This window comes from Entelurus aequoreus, linkage group LG08 (assembly GCF_033978785.1).
Source record: "Entelurus aequoreus isolate RoL-2023_Sb linkage group LG08, RoL_Eaeq_v1.1, whole genome shotgun sequence".
In the NCBI taxonomy this organism is placed as follows: domain Eukaryota; kingdom Metazoa; phylum Chordata; class Actinopteri; order Syngnathiformes; family Syngnathidae; genus Entelurus; species Entelurus aequoreus.
The window spans coordinates 10,505,739-10,526,693 of NC_084738.1; the positions used below are offsets into that span (position 1 = coordinate 10,505,739).

The window sequence follows — 20,955 nt, forward strand, 5'->3', positions numbered from 1 at the left end:
AAATACATATTTAGAGAAATATTGTGTTCAAATATCAAGAATAACAGGACACACTTGTATTGAACCTAGCTATTAATTTAAAGGTTAGAAAATGTATTATAATTAATACAATGATTTTATCTGCAGCACAGTCTGTGGGCGAAAATGTGGAAATTGTTTACCAATTTCATTAATTCATGTCTTAATTATAATACTAATTGAAGTATTATTCAATAATTAAAATTGTATTTTTCACATACGTCTGTAGTACGTAAATTGTTTTATGGTACATTTTTATTCAAATAAAAAAAAAAAAATATTGATATGTTGGGTGAAAACCAAAAAAAGAACAAAAAAATGAATTGTATTGTAATTTATATAAACAAAGGGTGAGAATAAGTAGTATTAATTTCTCTCCACCTAACAGTCAAATATATATTTCTTTATTCCAAGTCCCTTAATCTTACTTCATTTGTTTTTAAACTGCTGAAAGTATTTCCATAGTAAAATATGCTTTAGAGCAGAGGTCAGCAACCTTTTTGAAACCAACAGCTACTTCTTGGGTAGTGATTAATGCGAAGGGCTACCAGTTTGATACACACTTAAATAAATTGCCAGAAATAGCCAATTTGCTTAATTTACCTTTAACTCTGTTATTATTAATAATTAATGATATTTACACTTAATTGAACGGTTTAAAAGAGGAGAAAACACGAAAAAAATGACAATTCAATTTTGAAACATAGTTTATCTTCAATTTCGACTCTTTAAAATTCAAAATTCAACCGAAAAAAAGAAGAGAAAAACTAGCTAATTCGAATCTTTTTGAAAAAATTCAAAAAAGAATTTAGGGAACATCATTAGTAATTTTAGAATTTTGATGACATGTTTTAAATAGGTTAAAATGCAATCTACACTTTGTTAGAATATATAACAAATTGGACCAAGCTATATTTCTAACAAAGACAAATCATTATTTCTTCTAGATTTTCCGGAACAAAAATTTTAAAAGAAATTCAAAAGACTTTGAAATAAGATTCAAATTTGATTCTACAGATTTTCTAGATTTGCCAGAATATTTTTTTTGAATTTTAATTATAATAAGTTTGAAGAAATATTTCACAAATATTCTTCGTTGAAAAAACAGACGCTAAAATGAAGAATTAAATTAAAATGTATTTATTATTCTTTACAATAAAAAAAATAAATTTACTTGAACATTGATTTAAATTGTCAGGAAAGAAGAGGAAGGAATTTAAAAGGTAAATAGGTATATGTGTTTAGAAATCCTAAAATCATTTTAAGGTTGTATTTTTTCTCTAAAATTGTCTTTCTGAAAGTTATAAGAAGCAAAGTAAAAAAATTAATGAATTTATTTAAACAAGTGAAGACCAAGTCTTTAAAATATTTTCTTGGATTTTCAAATTCTATTTGAGTTTTGTCTCTCTTAGAATTAAAAATGTCGGGCAAAGCGATACCAGCTTGCTAGTAAATAAATACAATTTAAAAAATAGAGGCAGCTCACTGGTAAGTGCTGCTATTTGAGCTATTTTTGGAACAGGCCGGCGGGCTACTCATCTGGTCCTTACGGGCTACCTGGTGCCCGCGGGCACCGCGTTGGTGACCCCTGCTTTAGAGTATTACTACTAGAAAATATGAAGGACAAATGAAAGTGTGGATGATGTCATCGCTAATGCTCCCTAATCCAGTGTGCTCAGTGAAAACATGGCCGACCAATCACCTGAACATTGCTTGTCATGTCCACCTCATCACATGACCTCTGCAATAATCCGTGTGCTCGCCACTGACCTCTGACCTCGCACTTCCCGTCCAGACACATCGTGGTGTGCGGCCACATCACGCTGGAGAGCGTGTCCAACTTCCTCAAAGACTTCCTACACAAGGACAGGGATGATGTCAATGTAGAAATAGTTTTTCTCCATAAGTAAGCAGCAGAAGAAGATTACTGTTCATATTTCAAGCTGCAACTTTCAAGTATTTCCTTCCGCATATTGCAGTATTTCCCCTAATCTTGAGCTGGAAGCCTTGTTCAAGCGCCACTTCACCCAGGTGGAGTTTTACCAAGGGTCCGTCCTCAACCCGCACGACTTGGCCAGGGTGAAGGTAAGACGCTCGCCGTCACTGATGAGGTGTTGATGAAGTATTAACGCCATGTTGTTGTTGTCCAGATTGAATCCGCAGACGCCTGTCTGATCTTGGCTAACAAATACTGTGCTGACCCCGACGCAGAGGACGCCTCCAACATCATGAGGTTTGTCCCTCCTGCTACACCAACTGTCATGTGTTCATATTCATCCACTCATCAATATTTCACTTTTTAAAAGCCACCAAGGGGAAAACTAAATTAAACACCATTCTTTTTACAAGCAAACTAACACAAATTGTCAACTTTAATAACATTTGGTCACGAAAATGTGGATGTATCGAATGCTGATGCACCAATATTCAAATGTTTTTATATCTATATGCAAGTGTTGATGTTTTCAAATGTTGCTATGTCAGTATCGAAATATTGATGTATCAATATTGCATTGTATATCGATATCGAAATGTTGATGTGTCAATATTGAAATGTTTCTATATCGATATCAAAATGTTGACATATTAATGTCAAAATGTTGATGTATCAATATTGAAATGTTTCTACATCTATATCAAAATACCAATGTATCGAAATCAAAACGTTGACATATTAATATCAAAATGTTGATGTATCAATATTGAAATGTTTCTATATCGATATAAAACGTTGACGTATAGATATAAAAATGTTGTCGTATCAATAATGAAATGTTTCTATATCGATATCAAAATGTCAATGTATCGATATCAAAACGTTGACGTATTGATATCAAAATGTTGACATATCAATATTGAAATGTTTCTATATCGATATGAAAATGTCAATGTATCGATATCAAAACGTTGACGTATTGATATCAAAATGTTGACGTATCAATAATGAAATGTTTCTACATCTATATCAAAATGCCAACGTATCGAAATCAAAACGTTGACATATTAATATCAAAATGTTGATGTATCAATATTGAAATGTTTCTATATCGATATCAAAACGTTGATGTATAGATATAAAAATGTTGACGTATCAATAATTAAATGTTTCTATATCGATATCAAAATGTCAATGTATCAATATCAAAACGTTGACGTATTGATATCAAAATGTTGACGTATCAATATTGAAATGTTTCTATATCGATATCAAAATGCCAGTGTATCGAAATCAAAACGTTGACATTAATATCAAAATGTTGATGTATCAATATTGAAATGTTTCTATATCGATATCAAAATGTAAATGTATCGATATCAAAACGTTGACGTATCAATATTGAGATGTTTCTGTATCGATATCAAAATGTCATTTTACTGATATCAAAATGTTGACACATCAAAATGTTGATGTATTAATATTGAAATGTTGCCATATCAATAATGAAATGTTTCTACATCGATATCAAAATACCAACGTATCGAAATCAAATGTTGACATATTAATATCAAAATGTTGATGTATCAATATTGAAATGTTTCTATATGGATACCAAAACGTTGACGTATAGATATAAAAATGTTGACGTATCAATAATGAAATGTTTCTATATCGATATCAAAATGTCAATGTATCGATATCAAAACGTTGACGTATTGATATCAAAATGTTGACGTATCAATATTGAAATGTTTCTATATTGATATCAAAATGCCGACGTATCGAAATCAAAACGTTGACATTAATATCAAGATGTTGATGTATCAATATTGAAATTTTTCTATATCGATATCAAAATGTAAAGGTATCGATATCAAAACGTTGACGTATCAATATTGAGATGTTTCTGTATCATTATAAAAATGTCATTTTACTGATATCAAAATGTTGACACATCAAAATGTTGATGTATTAATATTGAAATGTTGCCATATCAATAATGAAATGTTTCTACATAGATATCAAAGTGCCAATGTATCGAAATCAAGACGTTGACACATTGATATCAAAATGTTGACGTATCAATATTGAAATGTTTCTATATCGATATCAAAATGTCATTGGACGATATCAAAACGTTGACATATCAAAATGTTGATGTGTTAATATTGAAATGTTGCCATAACAATATTGAAATGTTTCTACATCGATATCAAAATGATAATGTATCGAAATCAAAATGTTGATGTATCAATATTGAAATGTATCTATATCGATATCAAAACGTTGACGTAATGATATCACAGTATTGATGTATCAATATTGAAATGTTTCTATATCGATATCAAAAAGGGTTTCATAGGTTTTGTTTGTTTCTGATAGGTCAGAGTTGATACAATATATTCTGATATTAATATTTGTACCACCCCGTTGTCGAGATAAAACGAAAAATAATCACTATTGTTCTGAATATATTAATAATTAAATATGTAATTATAACAAATGTCAACATGTATTAATTTAGGACATGTTGAGTACCTTTATAAAAAAAATTAACAAAATATTTAAAATAAGATAACAAGGAAATAATAAAAATGATACAGATAAAAATGAATGGTATTATTTTATAGACCGTGAAGGGGATCAAGTTAGAAAGTGTTGACATTGTTGTTTATGGCACATCAGGGTGATCTCCATCAAAAACTACCACCCAAAGATCCGCATCATCACTCAGATGCTGCAGTATCACAACAAGGTAATGTTTGACATATTCATGTACTACAACTGCCATGATTGTCTGCTTCACATGTCTGACTTGCTGCACGCAGGCTCACCTGTTGAACATCCCCAGCTGGGCCTGGAAGGAGGGCGACGACGCCATCTGCCTGGCCGAGCTCAAGCTGGGCTTCATCGCCCAGAGCTGCCTGGCTCAGGGGCTGTCCACCATGTTGGCCAACCTCTTCTCCATGAGGTCCTTCATCAAGGTACACGTGCTGGCACTCGCAGCTCCTGTGCATGGTCTTCACGCTGCTTTGCCCTGCAGATCGAGGAGGACACGTGGCAGAAGTATTACCTGGAGGGCGTGGCCAACGAGATGTACACCGAGTACCTGTCCAGTGCCTTCGTGGGCATGTCTTTCCCTGTTATCTGCGAGTGAGTAGGCAGTAATACTACACAGTGGCTGTGCACTCCGCTGACTCTAATCTTCTTCTTCAGACTTTGCTACGTCAAGCTGAAGCTGCTGCTGATAGCCATCGAGTACAAGTCTGACCAGAGGGAGAGCAGGTGCATGATCACTTATTTGTATTTGATGATGGCAAAAGTCTGAGTCCTTGTCTTTTTATGGACCAAGTACAGTCATGTTTCACATTTAGAAGGCCGAGGTTACATTTAGTCCAAACACGTTGACTCAAACGCCTGATTGATTATTGATTGATGTGCCTTTCTGGCAGCACGCTGATCAACCCTGGCAACCACGTTAAAATGCAAGAGGGGACGCTGGGCTTCTTCATTGCTAGCGATGCCAAAGAAGTCAAAAGGTAACAAACTTTGTATAACATGAATAGTCTAAGTCTAAGATATGGCGCAAGCTGATTATTATTTGTTTGTTTCCCTCCAAAGGGCGTTGTTTTACTGCAAAGCCTGCCACGACGATGTCACAGACCCCAAACGGATCAAAAAATGTGGATGCAAGAAGTGTAAGTTAGCATTATTTATACATAACATAATAGTCTGCATTTGGATCGGACTATGCTGCCTTGACTACTTGTCTTGTAATATACCATATTGCCACTAGAGGTCACCTAAGTCCCTCAACAAACGTCTCTTTGAAGACTAAAGCACATTTACTGTAAATCATGGGATACAATATACTGTGTGTATGCACAGTATATATACACACACACACTATATATATATATATATATATATATATATATATATATATATATATATATATATATATATATATATATGTGTATATATATATATATATATTTTTTTTTTGTAGTGTAACAATGTTTCTACTAGAATAACATTTTGATTTTATTACTTATTATTGCATAAATAATTTTTTCATACATTTTTTTCAAAACTAATTTTCTTGGTGGACATACAAGACAAGAAGTATTTGACATTAAACAAAATAAATTTATTTTTTTTGCATTATTAATCTTTGTGGACCTCTAAACCAGTTTGGATAAGAAGTATTTGACATGAAAATAATAAAATAATTTTATTTAAAAAAAAAATTTCAGCATTAATTTTATTGGTGGACATACAAGACAGTTTGGACAAAAAGTATTTGACATTAAAATAACAATAAAATAATTTTATTTCATTTTTATTTTTGCATTATTCATCTCAGTGGACATATAAACCAGTTTGGATAAGAAGTATTTCATATTAAAATAAAAATGAAATAATTTTATTTCAACATTTTTTGTAGCGTTCATTTTCTTAATGGACATACAACGCAGTTTGGATAAGAAGTATTTGACATTAAAATAATATTTTTTATTTCATTCATTAATTATCTTGGTGGACAGTTTGGCTACATTAAAATAATAATAAAATAATTTTATTTCACAATTTATTGTCTTTGTGGACATATGAAACAGCATGGCCAAGAAGTATTTGACATTTTATATTGTAGTATAATAATACACATACATATAAAAATGGGAGCCATTACCTCCCTGCTTGACACTCAGCATCAAGGGTTGGAATTGGGGGTTAAATCACCAAAAATTATTCCCGGGCGTGGCCACCGCTGCTGCTCACTGCTCCCCTCACCTGATCAAGGGTGATGGGTCAAATGCATAGAATAATTTTGCCACACCTCGTGTGTGTGTGACAATCATCTGTACTTTAACTTGAACATTAATTATGTTCTGAATGAAAATGTCATGCTGGCCAACTTGAGGTTGTAATATGCCACATCGCCACTAGATGTCACCAAAGTTCCCAACATAATTTTTGCATAGTATGCCGCAACATTTTTTTTCCTTTAAAGTATATTTATAACAAAAATAATAATGGATTATTTAAATTGTACTTTTCTAGACACTCAAAGCGCTTCACAGAGAACTGAGCACCCATCATCCATTCACAATCACACATGGTGGTGGTAAGCTACATTTGTGGCCACAGCTGCCCTGGGGTAGACTGACGGAAGCGTGGCTGCCAAAAAACGTTTTTTTGCTATTAACACATGTATAATTGTTGTATCAGTGGAATGTTGTTTTATTTCAGTATACAGTACTATATATTTGCCATATCTTTCCAGTGCACTTTGCTGACTCATAAGGAGTTTTTCTGATTTCATACAATGCAATTTGAAGCATAGACTTCTCAGCTTTATTCAAGGAGGATCACAAAAATATGAATGGGTTTTTGTAGTTGTACAAAACCCAAAACCAGTAAAGTTGGCACATTGTGTAAATGGTAAATAAAAACAGAATACAATGATTTGCATATCCTTTTCAACTTATATTAAATTGAATAGACTGCAAAGACAAGATACTTAATGTTTGAACTGAGAAACTTAAATTAACTTAGAATTTAATGGCAGCAACACATTCCAAAAAAGTTGGCAGAGGGGCATTTTTACCACTGTGTTATTCAGTGATTTCTCCAGATTCTCTGAACCTTTTGATGATATTACGGACCGTAGATGGTGAAATCCCTAAATTCCTTGCAATAGCTGGTTGAGAAATGTTGTTCTTAAAGGCCTACTGAAATGAATTTTTTTTATTTAAACGGGGATAGCAGATCTATTCTATGTGTCATACTTGATCATTTTGCGATATTGCCATATTTTTGCTGAAAGGATTTAGTATAGAACAACGACGATAAAGATTGCAACTTTTGGTATCTGATAAAAAAAAGGCTTGCACCTACCGGAAGTAGCGTGACGTAGTCAGTTGAACATATACGCAAAGTTCCCTATTGTTTACAATGATGGCCGCATGAAGTGAGAGAGATTCGGACCGAGAAAGCGACAATTTCCCCATTAATTTGAGCGAGGATGAAAGATTTGTGGATGAGTAAAGTGCAAGTGAAGGACTAGTGGGGAGTTGAAGCTATTCAGATAGGGAAGATGCTGTGAGAGGCGGGGGTGACCTGATATTCAGCTGGGAATGACTACAACAGTAAATAAACACAAGACATATATATACTCTATTAGCCACAACACAACCAGGCTTATATTTAATATGCCACAAATTAATCCTGCATAAAAACACCTGCGTGTTTGTTATGCTAGCTCCTAGCTCCTCTGCTAGCTCCTAGCTCCATAGAACACGCCAATATAATTCAAACACCTGATCAACACACACAATCACTCAGCCCAAAAGACCGTTTACCTAACCCAAGGTTCATAAAGCTTATATATTTTTAAAAAGTTACGTACGTGACGCGCACATACGGTCAAGTTATCGAATGTTTAGCAGCCAAGGCTGCATACTCACGGTACCTGATATTCAGCTGGGAATGACTACAACAGTAAATAAACACAAGACATATATATACTCTATTAGCCACAACACAACCAGGCTTATATTTAATATGCCACAAATTAATCCTGCATAATAACACCTGCGTGTTTGTTATGCTAGCTCCTAGCTCCTCTGCTAGCTCCTAGCTCCATAGAACACGCCAATACAATTCAAACACCTGATCAACACACACAATCACTCAGCCCAAAAGACCGTTCACCTAACCCAAGGTTCATAAAGCTTATATATTTTTAAAAAGTTACGTACGTGACGCGCACGTACGGTACGGTACGTGTTATGCTAGCTCCTAGCTCCTCTGCTAGCTCCTAGCTCCATAGAACACGCCAATACAATTCAAACACATGATCAACACACACAATCACTCAGCCCAAAAGACCGTTCACCTAACCCAAGGTTCATAAAGCTTATATATTTTAAAAAAGTTACGTACATACGCAAAAAAAAGCCAAAGCTGCATACTCACAGTAGCACGTCTGCGTCTTTGTCATCCAAATCAAAGTAATCCTGGTAAGAGTCTGTGTTGTCCCAGTTCTCTACAGGCGTCTGTGTATCCAAATCAAAAGTCCTCCTGGTTAGAGTCTCTGTTATCCGAGTTCTTCCATCTTGACTGCATCTTTCGGGAATGTAAACAAAGAAGCGCCGGCTGTGTACTGTTGTGGCTGACTACGTTCGAAAAATACGTCCATTTCGCACCGACAACTTTCTTCTTTGCTTGCTCGGCTTCCTTCTCCATAATGCAATGAACATGATTGAAACAGATTCACGAACACAGATGTCCAGAATACTGTGGAATTATGAAATGAAAACAGAGCTTTTTCGTATCGGCTTCAATGTGGAAGGCATACCCGTGTTCGCCGGGCTACGTCACACGCATACGTCATCCTCAGAGGCGTTTCGAACCGGAAGTTTAGCGGCAAATTTAAAATGTCACTTTATAAGTTAACCCGGCCGTATTGGCATGTGTTATAATGTTAAGATTTCATCATTGATATATAAACTATCAGACTGCGTGGTCGGTAGTAGTGGCTTTCAGTAGGCCTTTAAACTGTTAGGACAATTTGCTCACGCATTTGTTGACAAAGTGGTGACCCTCGCCCCATCCTTGTTTGTGAATGACTGAGCATTTCATGGAAGCTGCTTTTATACTCAAGCCTATTATCGAATCCTCTTATCGAACCGATTCCTTATCGATTCTCTTATCGAGTCCAGATAGGTTGTTGTATATGGAAAAAAACACACAATATTTGGTTTAACAAAAGCTCAATTTTATTATATAAGAAAAAAATAAAATCTAATAAATAAATAAATATTGACTGTTAACCCCTTAAAAAAATAAAATAAATACATATTGACTGTTGTTACCTAAAGTATATTAAGTGGGATTTTTCAGAGAAACAAACATATACAGTAACACAAAAACAACCTGTCTCTGTGATCACTATAGGTGTACAAATAATAATATAGTGTTAAATAAAATCAGTCCCTTGGGCACAAAACTTAAAATAATACAGCTCTCCAAAAAGTGCACTTCTGCTGCTATTTGACATAACTGTTTGTTATGATGCTTTGACATTTTTGCACTTTATTTCTTTATTGAAAGAAAATTCTATGAAGAGAAAAGTTGTTTGCAAATGTGGTTACAATGCTAAAAAATGAAAAGTTAAAGCTAAAAAAAGAAAAACACTTTATGGAGTTAAAATCTTTCTTTATAGGGGGAAAGATGTTATGAGCTAGGGAATATAACAACTACACTACCCAGCATGCAACGGGAGTGACGAGCATGCGCGGTAGCCCCAAAAAATGTTGTTGCATGTCGCCACCGGCAGCTAAGAATGAGTTTATAAGCACGCTGTGAAAGTAAACGTCAAGAACTCAGCCAACACGCCTCGTCTGCATTATTTATAATTAGACAGACAACACATATACAGTGTGATTTTGTTTTGTTCACACTGAAAGAAAAACAAAAGTTAAAAAAGGGAGATGTCATATATGTATGTGCTGCGGTTGCTTTAAGAACGTCGCGACAGCTGCCATAAAGGAGGTGCGTTGCTAGCCTGGTTGCTATGTTTCCGGTTAGTCGTAAAAGTGTTCGTCATGTGTTTGTACCCTGCTCAAATCTCTCAGTAAAGTTATTCATTGGATTATACCTTTTGTTTTGAACTTTATTACACCTCGGTCCATTGTTTTCCTGCTTTCCCTATCTGCGCCTAATGACTGAGCTATGTCACGTAATTTCTTGTGATGTCTCAAGGGGCATTTCTGGTCGGGACGGGATTCGTTCCGAGGGATTCGAATAAAGAACCAACTCTTTTTCTTTACTATAGTGGTCTCGATAACGGGTACCGGTTCTCAAAAAAGGATTCGAGTCTGAGGACTCGATTCTTTTCTTATCGAACAACCGGGAAAACCGGTTTAGAGTATCATCCCTACATATAACACAGATTTGGTAATAACAAGAGCTCTAACTGAGCTATCAGATCTTGTTATAGACTTAGAAAGGAATTCAAAGGAGCTACTGTTAGGAGTTATTGTTCTTTGATGAGCATTCCTCAACTTTCTCAGTCTTTTTTGGAAGCTTTTTTGAAACATGTTGCAGGCATCAAATTCCAAATTAGCTAATATTTGCAAAAAATAACCAAGTTTTCCAGTTTGAACATTAAATATCTTGTCTTTGCAGTCTATTCAATTGAATATAGGTTGAAAAGGATTTGCAAATCATTGTATTCTGTTTTTATTTACCATTTACACAACGTGCCAACTTCACTGGTTTTAGGTTTTGTATATTATTCCTTTTTCCAAATAATTTTGAGCCAACAAAAAACAAAGTCTAATCTGCATACAAAATAGCTTTAATTCTTAAATGCTGAACGCCATACTTGTGTGTCTGTGCACATACATGGTGTGCCGAAAACATGGTTGTGTTGTATTGTCTTATTATTTGAAGTGAATGTGTTGGTTGCATTCAGGAATGATTGTACAATGATATGACTATTGTGATACGCAGTGAAGGAAAGCGAGTTGTTAAGCGCCAGAAGGCGTGTCCACTGTTGGGCTGATGTGTATGCACAGGGCATCAACAATGTGTCTGCATGCACGGACAATTTGCGGCAAAACCTCGTCGACTGTCACCCATTTTTAGCAAAAAGCCTGATGATGGTGTGTGCGCCGCTTCTCAGGGCGTTTGCGAGCTTAAAGCCGCAGCGTAGCTTATAGCAGCTGTCGACAGAAGGCGGGAGGTGCGGCGAGCGAAGCCCTTATGCGGCCTGACGTGGAAATTATGTTTGCATTTTCATTTTTTGGAGCGCTACCGGTTGTCATGAAACTCGGGCTGACAGTTCCTAACCACCAGGCAGCCAGTGCGCCCCTCCCTCCTCCTCTTTGGTTGGCGGGACAGATGCTAGCCTGTTAAGTCGTGTGAGTCTGCTGGCGCCCGGCGATTGCAGGCGACAGATGCCAGGACCGGCGAGGTCGCGGTTTGAACACTGCTGTCAGTGGGCCGCCTCAAGCAACGTGCCTGACCTTTAGTGTAAGCGAGGTGGGGGTGGTGGAGGTAGGACTAATAATGAGCATAGCTAGCACTCACAGCTCCTAAAGGTGACGCATGCAAAAAAAAGATTTTTGAGGAAGAAACAGGAAGCTATTTACTGTAAATGTGCTTTTGATGTCATAAGAAAACAATGCTAATCTACTATGTATGGCAGGCTAGCATACTAGCTCTACATTTGTCTAAATACGTTTCAAACGGTAGAAAAGTATAATTTCTTTTATTTATCGATTTAAAAAAAAAAAGACTATTAAAAATATAAATAATGTAGCTAGCTGGCTAGCATGTTAAATGGCTAACTATTAGCTTTCACTGCATTAGTCTTATTAATTCAATAGTTCAGTAATTCAAGTAGCAGTTATCCGATTTAAACAGTTTGTTTCATGACTTAACGCCAAACAGATTTTGGAATGTATACGGTTGTAAAATAAGCAAAAAAAAGAGTTAGCATGTGTCAAGTACCAAGTTATATGATTTTGGAATATACGTATACGGTTGTAAAATTAGCTCAAAAAAGAGTTAGCATGTGTCAAGTACCAAGTTATATGATTATGGAATATATACGGTTGTAAAATAAGCAAAAATAAAAAAGTTAGCATGTGTCAAATACCAAGTTATGACTCTGGAATATATACAATTGTAAAATAAGCCAAAAAAAGTTAGCATGTGTTAAGTACCAAGTTATATGACTCTGGAATAGGGATGTCCGATAATGGCTTTTTTGCCGATATCCGATATTGTCCAACTCTTAATTACCGATACCGATATACACAGTCGTGGAATTAACACATTATTATGCCTAATTTGGACAACCAGGTATGGTGAAGATAAGGTCCTTTTTAAAAATAATAATAAAATAAGATAAATTAAAAAAAATTCTTGAATAAAAAAGAAAGTGAAACATTATAAAAACAGTTACATAGAAACTAGTAATTAATGAAAATGAGTAAAATTAACTGTTAAAGGTTAGTACTATTAGTGGACCAGCAGCACGCACAATCATGTGTGCTTACGGACTGTATCCCTTGCAGACTGTATTGATATATATTGATATATAATGTAGGAACCAGAATATTAATAACAGAAAGAAACAACCCTTTTGTGTGAATGAGTGTGAATGAATGGGGGAGGGAGTTTTTTTTGGGTTGGTGCACTAATTGTAAGTGTATCTTGTGTTTTTTATGTTGATTTGATTTTTTAAAAAAAACCACAAAAAAACCCAGGTACAGATAATAAAAAAAACGATACCGATAATTTCCGATATTACATTTTAAAGCATTTATCGGCCGATAATATCGGACATCTCTACTCTGGAATATAGACGATTGTAAAATAAGCCCAAAAAAAGTTAGCAAGTGTCAAGTACCAAGTTATATGATTCTGGGGTGTACGGAATAGCTTTGAAATTAGGGTTATATAGAGTGAAAACAAAAAAGTAATATATTTGTAAATACATTTGACTTAACTACTCACTTAGCTAACTACAGTAGCTGCCTAACATGCCATTAGAGGAAATACTTCATTTTGAACAATAATGGATGAAAAGTACTATTTTATATCTTGTTGAAATTAGGGCTAAATAGTAAACATATAATTTAATCTCTATTTATCAATCCATTCTCCCTAGCTTGTCTTAAACTGTATGTAAAAGAACATTAGCCACCTAGCTAGTATCTTGTGCATGTTTCTTTCTCAGTGGCCTAGTGGTTAGAGTGTCCGCCCTGAAATCGGTAGGTTGTGAGTTCAAACCCCGGCCGAGTCATACCAAAGACTATAAAAAATGGGACCCGTTACCTCCCTGCTTGACACTCAGCATCAAGGGTTGGAATTGGGGGTTAAATCACCAAAAATGATTCCCAGGCGCGGCCACCGCTGCTGCTCACTGCTCCTCTCACCTCCCAGGGGGTGATTAAGGGTGATGGGTCAAATGCAGAGAATAATTTCGCCACACTTAGTGTGTGCGTGTGACAATCATTGGTACTTTAACTTTATTGTGGCTTTTATAAATGACATTTTATCATAGCTTTACCTTGTTTAACTGCACCTGTTGCCTTTTTTGTTGCCTCCACATTAACGTGTCTCTTTTCTTTGCTCTTTTCCCAGCAAAAAACACCTACAATGGCTTCATCAAATCAAGTAAGTGTGCTTTTTCTTGTTCATTCCTCCACCGTCTGTGTTGTTTGGCCTCTTGGCAGCAGATGGCGCTGCTGCATCACAAAGTAGTGCACCACAACCCGAGTCCAAGGGCCCAAAAACAAACACCAGGGATTGATAAAGCTGAGTCATAGTAGAAGAGTAAACAGAGTACACAATATTTGAAGGTGCGTGTCTATTGTGGCTTTCCTTGCCGCTAATCCGCATTGTCGTCGCTCCTGTGGCAGGACAGTTCCCGCAACACCTGAAAGCATACTTACTAATTCATGCCTTACATCATAAATACAAAAGCCGGCGTCCACGCTTCCAAATGGTTAAGTGGTGTTTAATAAAAATGAGTTTTTATTCAATTATTCAGGTATTAGCATTCTTGTGCCAGAAAGAATTAAAAGCTTTAATGATGATAAGATGTTTTATTCAAGTGCACACACAGCGCAGGACTTATTCACGTCACCTTGAATCAAACCTAGGCTGATGTGATGAAAAATTTAAACTGTTTTGGGTTAGATCCCCTCCCAAAATGACATAATGGATCTAGTGTAAGACTTTTAGGACCCTTTTTAAGGCTACTTTTGATCAAATTTAAGATTTTAACAAAGTGCGACGACATAAGTGGTCCCCTTCCTTATGGTTAAAGATTTTTTTTTTTTTTTTTTAAATAGAATTGGTTGAGGGTTCCAGGTTCGATCCCCGCTTCTGCCATCCTAGTCACTGCCGTTGTGTCCTTGGGCAAAACACTTTACCCACCTGCTCCCACTGCCACCCACACTGGTTTAAAAATGTAACTTACTGTATTTTTCGGAGTATAAGTCGCACCGGCCGAAAATGCATAATAAAGAAGGAAAAAAACATATATAAGTCGCATTTTTTTGGGAAATATATTTGATAAAAGCCAACACCAAGAATAGACATTTGAAAGGCAATTTAAAATAAATAAAGAATAGTGAACAACAGGCTGAATAAGTGTACGTTATATGAGGCATAAATAACCAACTGAGAACGTGCCTGGTATGTTAACGTAACATATTATGGTAAGAGTCATTCAAATAACTATAACATATAGAACATGCTATACGTTTACCAAACAATCTGTCACTCCTAATCGCTAAATCCCATGAAATCTTATACGTCTAGTCTCTTACGTGAATGAGCTAAATAATATTATTTGATATTTTACGGTAATGTGTTAATCATTTCACACATAAGTCGCACCCCCGGCCAAACTATGAAAAAAAACTGCGACTTATAGTCCGAAAAGTACGGTAGATATTGGGTTTCACAATGTAAAGCGCTTTGAGTCACAAGAGAAAAGCGCTATATAAATATAATTCACTTCACTTCAATTCACAATTGAACGCTGATTAAGACGTTTTACTTGATATTGCAAAGTCAGTTTTTGATTGGATTGTGTAGCAACTAATGTGGTTAGCATGAGGATGAAGATGAAAAAAAACATGCAAGGATGGAGCGTCATGCAGAATGACATCGCACGTTCGTTTAGCCAAATATTAGCATGTTAGCTGTCAGGTAGAACATGTATTTTATTCATCGCACACGTATCAAACACCGCTAACATGTTGCGGTGTGACACCCTAATGGAAAAGGGCAGAGGGGGGGTGAGAGGCTTCAACAACAACAATGTCTGCTCACATCTTCTTGGCGGCTTCGTCAATATTTCATGTCTCACAGCTGACATCTGCACCGATGCCTCATTAGTGCACAATTGTACACATGCACACGCTGCTGCTGGTGCTCGCTGCGCCACAGGCAGGCTGCGTTGCAAAGTGGAGCCTAGGGCCGAGAGAGCCCACCTGGCTCCACCTGGGGCCCGGAGAACCAGCGAGGCCCGGAGTGGAGGGTGGGACCTGTAAGCTTGCCCTCGTGCAAATATTTGACTTTAAAATGATATTTGGTATATTACAAGTATCTACTGGGTATTTGTCTTGTCATTTTTACAGTTATTTATCACTACAAACTCACTGACCACAACAAAAAGTGAGGGAAAGTATTTAAGTAGAAAACTAAATAAGTACCATATTTTACGGTTGATGAGCGGGTCTAGTTTCATACAATTATGATTTTTTTCTTTCTCACAGCTAGAAAAGCATGGAGGACACTAACGTACATACATTAAAAATCTCCTTGCAGACCACCAAATATTCTGGTCAGTTTTACTCGACAATAACGGGATATAAAGTGCATTATTTAGTAGCACTGTACCGTATTTTCCAGACGAGTCAGGTTTTTTTCATACAAAAGGCGCACCGGAATATAGGGCGCATTAAAGGGGTCATATTATTATAATTTTTTTGTAAATGTAAAACACTTCCTTGTGGTCTACATAACATGTAATGGTGGTTCTTTGATCATTTTTTGTCATAGATTATGTTTTACAGATCATTTTCAAGTCGCTTTCTGTCCGTCTCCTCAGGATGTCACATTTTGTGGGCGGTCTTATTTACGTGCCTCCATTACGACTGTGTTTTCTCCGCACCATCTTTGTTGTACAGGTAGTTTTCTGCGGCTCCATAGCGAGTCTACTGACAGATATAAGTTAGAACTAGAACTAGAGAAAAAGAAAGCGCTTATTGACAAGGGCTCAGACTGCAAAGGCGAACGCGCACACATTTTCGGGACTTATGCAAATCCCAAGTACACAAAAGCAGGTACCAATTGGTAGGAAAAGTTGGTTTTGCATAATATTGCGAAACAAAATGCCAGATAATGTCTCCTAATAGGTGCCATTTGGGGTCCTTATACACACACACCATAATAATACCCTTATATTGAAGCACGGTACGTCTGACTCTGCTAGCTGTAATGCTCCACGTTCCATCAAGCGGTGCGGCTTCATAGCTTACCGAAGTTGCGCTAAAACATTTTGACAGATTTTTAAGCGCCCTGTGTAGAAATGTTCTATATTCTCAGTGAATCATCAACGTTTTGGTGTTGATTGCTTACGGGTAATTGCTAGTGTCATTTATTGAACAGGCTTCATCCTGCAGTCCTTATGTGTGTGACTACCATCTGCTGGTCACACTTATTACACCTTGTATGACATAAAATTGCTTTGAGGTCGGTAAGAACAATCAGAAATCATTTGTACATTAGGCGCATTGTCAATTTTTGAGAAAATGTAAGGACTTTGAGTGCGCCTTATAGTCCGAAAAATATGGTAACTGACTAAAATGAACAAACTAACAAGTACAAAAAATACTGAACAAACTTAAGGAACAAAGTAACAAACGGCGACAGTCAAACTACAATGAAAACCACATTATCAAGCAAGCGTAAATCCAAAAATCTTAAAGAGAAACGCTGCTATAAAGGCGACAAAAAAAAGGTGCACTTTGGAAAATTCAACAGAACTGAAAAAAAACAACAAGGCACTCTCTTCTTTAGTTAAAAAGTCTTTAATATTTACGACATGTCTTAGTTGAACTTTTTTATCTAATAAGTGAGCGATTGAATCAACAAACTTCAATCACTTCGCTTGAAAGACCGGACAAATTAGCTAAGTAAGAAAATACATAACAGAGTACGACAAACAAACAAACAAGCGACTACACAAACCCCTCACTATGACAAACAAGAGAAAGAACTGATCCATTTAAGTCACTACAAAGTAAACAAACAGACTAAGCAACTGATTGAGACAAACAATCAAGCAAAGGCATGATCAATAAGTAAATATGACGACCAAACGGGCAACGGACAGACAAGTTTCTACGAACAAACAAACTGCTCACTCTGACAAACAAGCCAGCAAACTAACTGAATAAGTCACTAACTACAACAAAAAACTACAATGAGCTGATGAACAGGAACTACTACAAACAAACTTATGACGACAAACTAAATACTGCAACAAACTACAATGAGCTGACATAACTATGAGCAAACGAGCTAAATAGCTAACCAACCAGACCAAAAAAGTAAACTAACGAACAGATGAAATGAGTCGTCATAACGACCACCAACTAACTACAGTGAATGAACAAACTACTACGAACAAGCGAAGTAACTATCAGAGGGGTTAAAGTAACTTTACCACCACTAACTACAATAAAGAAATAGACAACAACCAACAAGCTTGATAAGCAACTAACGAAAATAAAAATAAACGTTGCTGCAATATTCTGTTTTTGCTGCCCTCATTCTCCTCTTCAATAACATGTGTTGGACACGGGCCTCATTCTCCCCGTTGTTGTTTGTGTTTTGTGTGTGCCTGCACAGTTTGAAGTCAGCAAGCGCCATAATTGTCTTTTTTCCCCGTCTCCTGCTGTATGTCCTCGTCCTGACATCTCACATCTCATCTCTTTGAGTGTACTCCTTACTTGTTAAGGCTCCATCACGTCCTCCTTGTCGTTGCAGTCGAGGAGAACCAACAGTCGGTGCTGTCGCCGAAAAAAAAGCAGCGAAACGGCGGCATGAGGAACTCCCCCAACTCCTCGCCAAAGACAATAAGGTAAGGACACACATCAGTGTATCAGCTAAGCAGCAAACAAGAAGCCCAGTATTCACTGATTCATTTCATTCCCTGAGGTTTTATTTCGGCCCGATAAATGCTGCATTATGTCCACCACTGTAGATATACTACATAACTTTGTTTGGTGCCGAGCGACGACTGCTCTGTTGGGGTTTTAGAGCTGCTTCCTGCTGTGGGCGAAAACAGCTTTGACAAGAAATGGGCCTGGATGTGCAAAATACTCAACTGTGCGAAAACAAGCTAAAATAACCCCCGTAGAGCAGGTTATTTCTGTAAACAGAAATTTAAAAAAAAGTTTTTTTTAATTAAATACAATATAAGTTATCATAGATAATAGCACTAAAATAAAAGTATAAATAAAATACAATTATTTATTTTGTAAATGCATTTAAAATTATGTAACAAAAAATATTTTACAATAATTACATAAAAATTATTCTTAAATCTTTAAAAAAAAAAAAAAAATCTAAATATCTTAGGTTCTCATTTTAACTTTTGATTGACTATGTAGCACTTTCAAATCTCATAAATATGACATGCTTTATAAATACAAATTATTATGGCAATAAAAATAATAATGAGGATATTTCTATGTAAATATATACAACTTATAAGTTAAAATGATATAAAAGAAAATAATACAATAAATATATGACACATTTAAAAATAATTTCCCTGCAATGCTGGAAGTTGCCCAAATTTTTCTCGCAAAGGACATCCAAATAACTCCAAGTAATCCTCACCTTCATTTTAACTTCTTTTTACACTTGGATGACAGCAAACAAAGTGGGTTGGTGGGATGTTCTTGGCATCCGAGAAGCACACGCTACGGAGCGCCAGTCTCTGCTGGCCTGTTTTCACTTCAAGCCTGCCAAGAGGTTTGAAGTGACAAGCGCAGACTGGCGCTCTTAAAGCGGCGTGGCACTAATGACAGCAGCAGCCAGTCAGAGAGCTTCCACGGGATGGATGGCCCCGGGCTATTCTTCTCTTGTCGGATCCCACCGAGCCGCTCTCGGCACGTGACGCCGCAGATTATACGTATCCGCCGGCGCCATGAAAGGCAAATTCAAATGCTACCTTGCTTTTATCTTGTCCCATATAATTACATCGTTGCTTATTGATTCAGAGTGGAGATAGTGCCGCTCTTTGTCACAAGGGGCGATAATTGGCATTGTCGTTAAGTGGCGGCGTCATCAGGATGGAGGCTACGGCAAGAACCGTTCCTTTTGGTTGACGCTGCAGCTTTTCACTTGGCTTTTAGACAGCAAATCAACACAGGTTTTACACTTAACACCATAGCACACAGCATGTTGAAATAGAAAAATAAAACAAATACAAAAGTATTTAAAATATTCATGCAAATAGTGCCTACTGGTAACTACAACAAACAAGCAAGGTAACTAACTAAAGTAACAGACACTAAGATGAGCTAACAAACAAAAAGGACAAAATGAATAAATAAGTAAGGCTAACGAAACAGCGGAAAAACAACAACATACTCTCTGCCCTTTTGTTTTATTTGTACTTACAAACTACAACATTAAAAAACAGCTACATCAATCAAATAATCAAACACATTTAAAACAACAAGCTGAAAAAGGCAAACAAGCTACCGTATTTTTCTGAGTATAAGTCGCTCCGGAGTGTAAGTCGCACCGGCCGAAAATGTATAATAAAGAAGGAAAAAAACATATATAAGTCGCATTTTTGGGGGAAATGTATTTGATAAAAGCCAACACCAAGAATAGACATTTGAAAGGCAATTTAAAATAAATAAAGAATAGTGAACAACAGGCTGAATAAGTGTACGTTATATGAGGCATAAATAACCAACTGAGAACGTGCCTGGTATGTTAACGTAACATATTATGGTAAGAGTCATTCAAATAACTATAACATATAGAACATGCTATACGTTTACCAAACTATCTGTCACTCCTAATCGCTAAATCCCATGAAATCTTATACGTCTAGTCTCTTACGTGAATGAGCTAAATAATATTATTTGATATTTTACGGTAATGTGTTAATAATTTCACACATAAGTCGCTCCTTAATATAAGTCGCACGCCCGGCCAAACTATGAAAAAAACTGCCACTTATAGTCCGAAAAATACAGTAACTTACTCTAACAAACAAATAACGATTGTGCAAGTAACGCTGAAAAAGACAAGCAAATAAAAGGACAAATTAGGTAGCTACACTTGCGAGCAAGTAAACTAACTCACAAACTAAGTAACTACAACAAACCATAACAAGCAAGAAAATGAGTGGACGAACAAACGAGAAGAAA

General features: G+C 36.2%; 1 protein-coding gene across 6 annotated transcripts in view; it reads left to right on the forward strand.

The window, feature by feature from the left end:
- The window catches only part of LOC133655395 (calcium-activated potassium channel subunit alpha-1a-like), a 151,138-nt gene that overhangs the window by 99,551 nt on the left and 30,632 nt on the right, over positions 1-20,955 (forward strand). For all 6 annotated transcript variants that reach the window (XM_062055514.1, XM_062055510.1, XM_062055511.1 and 3 more), the window contains 11 exons: positions 1,814-1,924; positions 1,998-2,103; positions 2,169-2,251; positions 4,643-4,712; positions 4,786-4,941; positions 5,001-5,110; positions 5,174-5,242; positions 5,410-5,496; positions 5,579-5,655; positions 14,123-14,155; positions 18,548-18,641. In XM_062055514.1, coding sequence (XP_061911498.1) covers positions 1,814-1,924; positions 1,998-2,103; positions 2,169-2,251; positions 4,643-4,712; positions 4,786-4,941; positions 5,001-5,110; positions 5,174-5,242; positions 5,410-5,496; positions 5,579-5,655; positions 14,123-14,155; positions 18,548-18,641 — 996 coding nt within the window. The remainder of the gene's footprint in view (positions 1-1,813; positions 1,925-1,997; positions 2,104-2,168; positions 2,252-4,642; positions 4,713-4,785; positions 4,942-5,000; positions 5,111-5,173; positions 5,243-5,409; positions 5,497-5,578; positions 5,656-14,122; positions 14,156-18,547; positions 18,642-20,955) is intronic.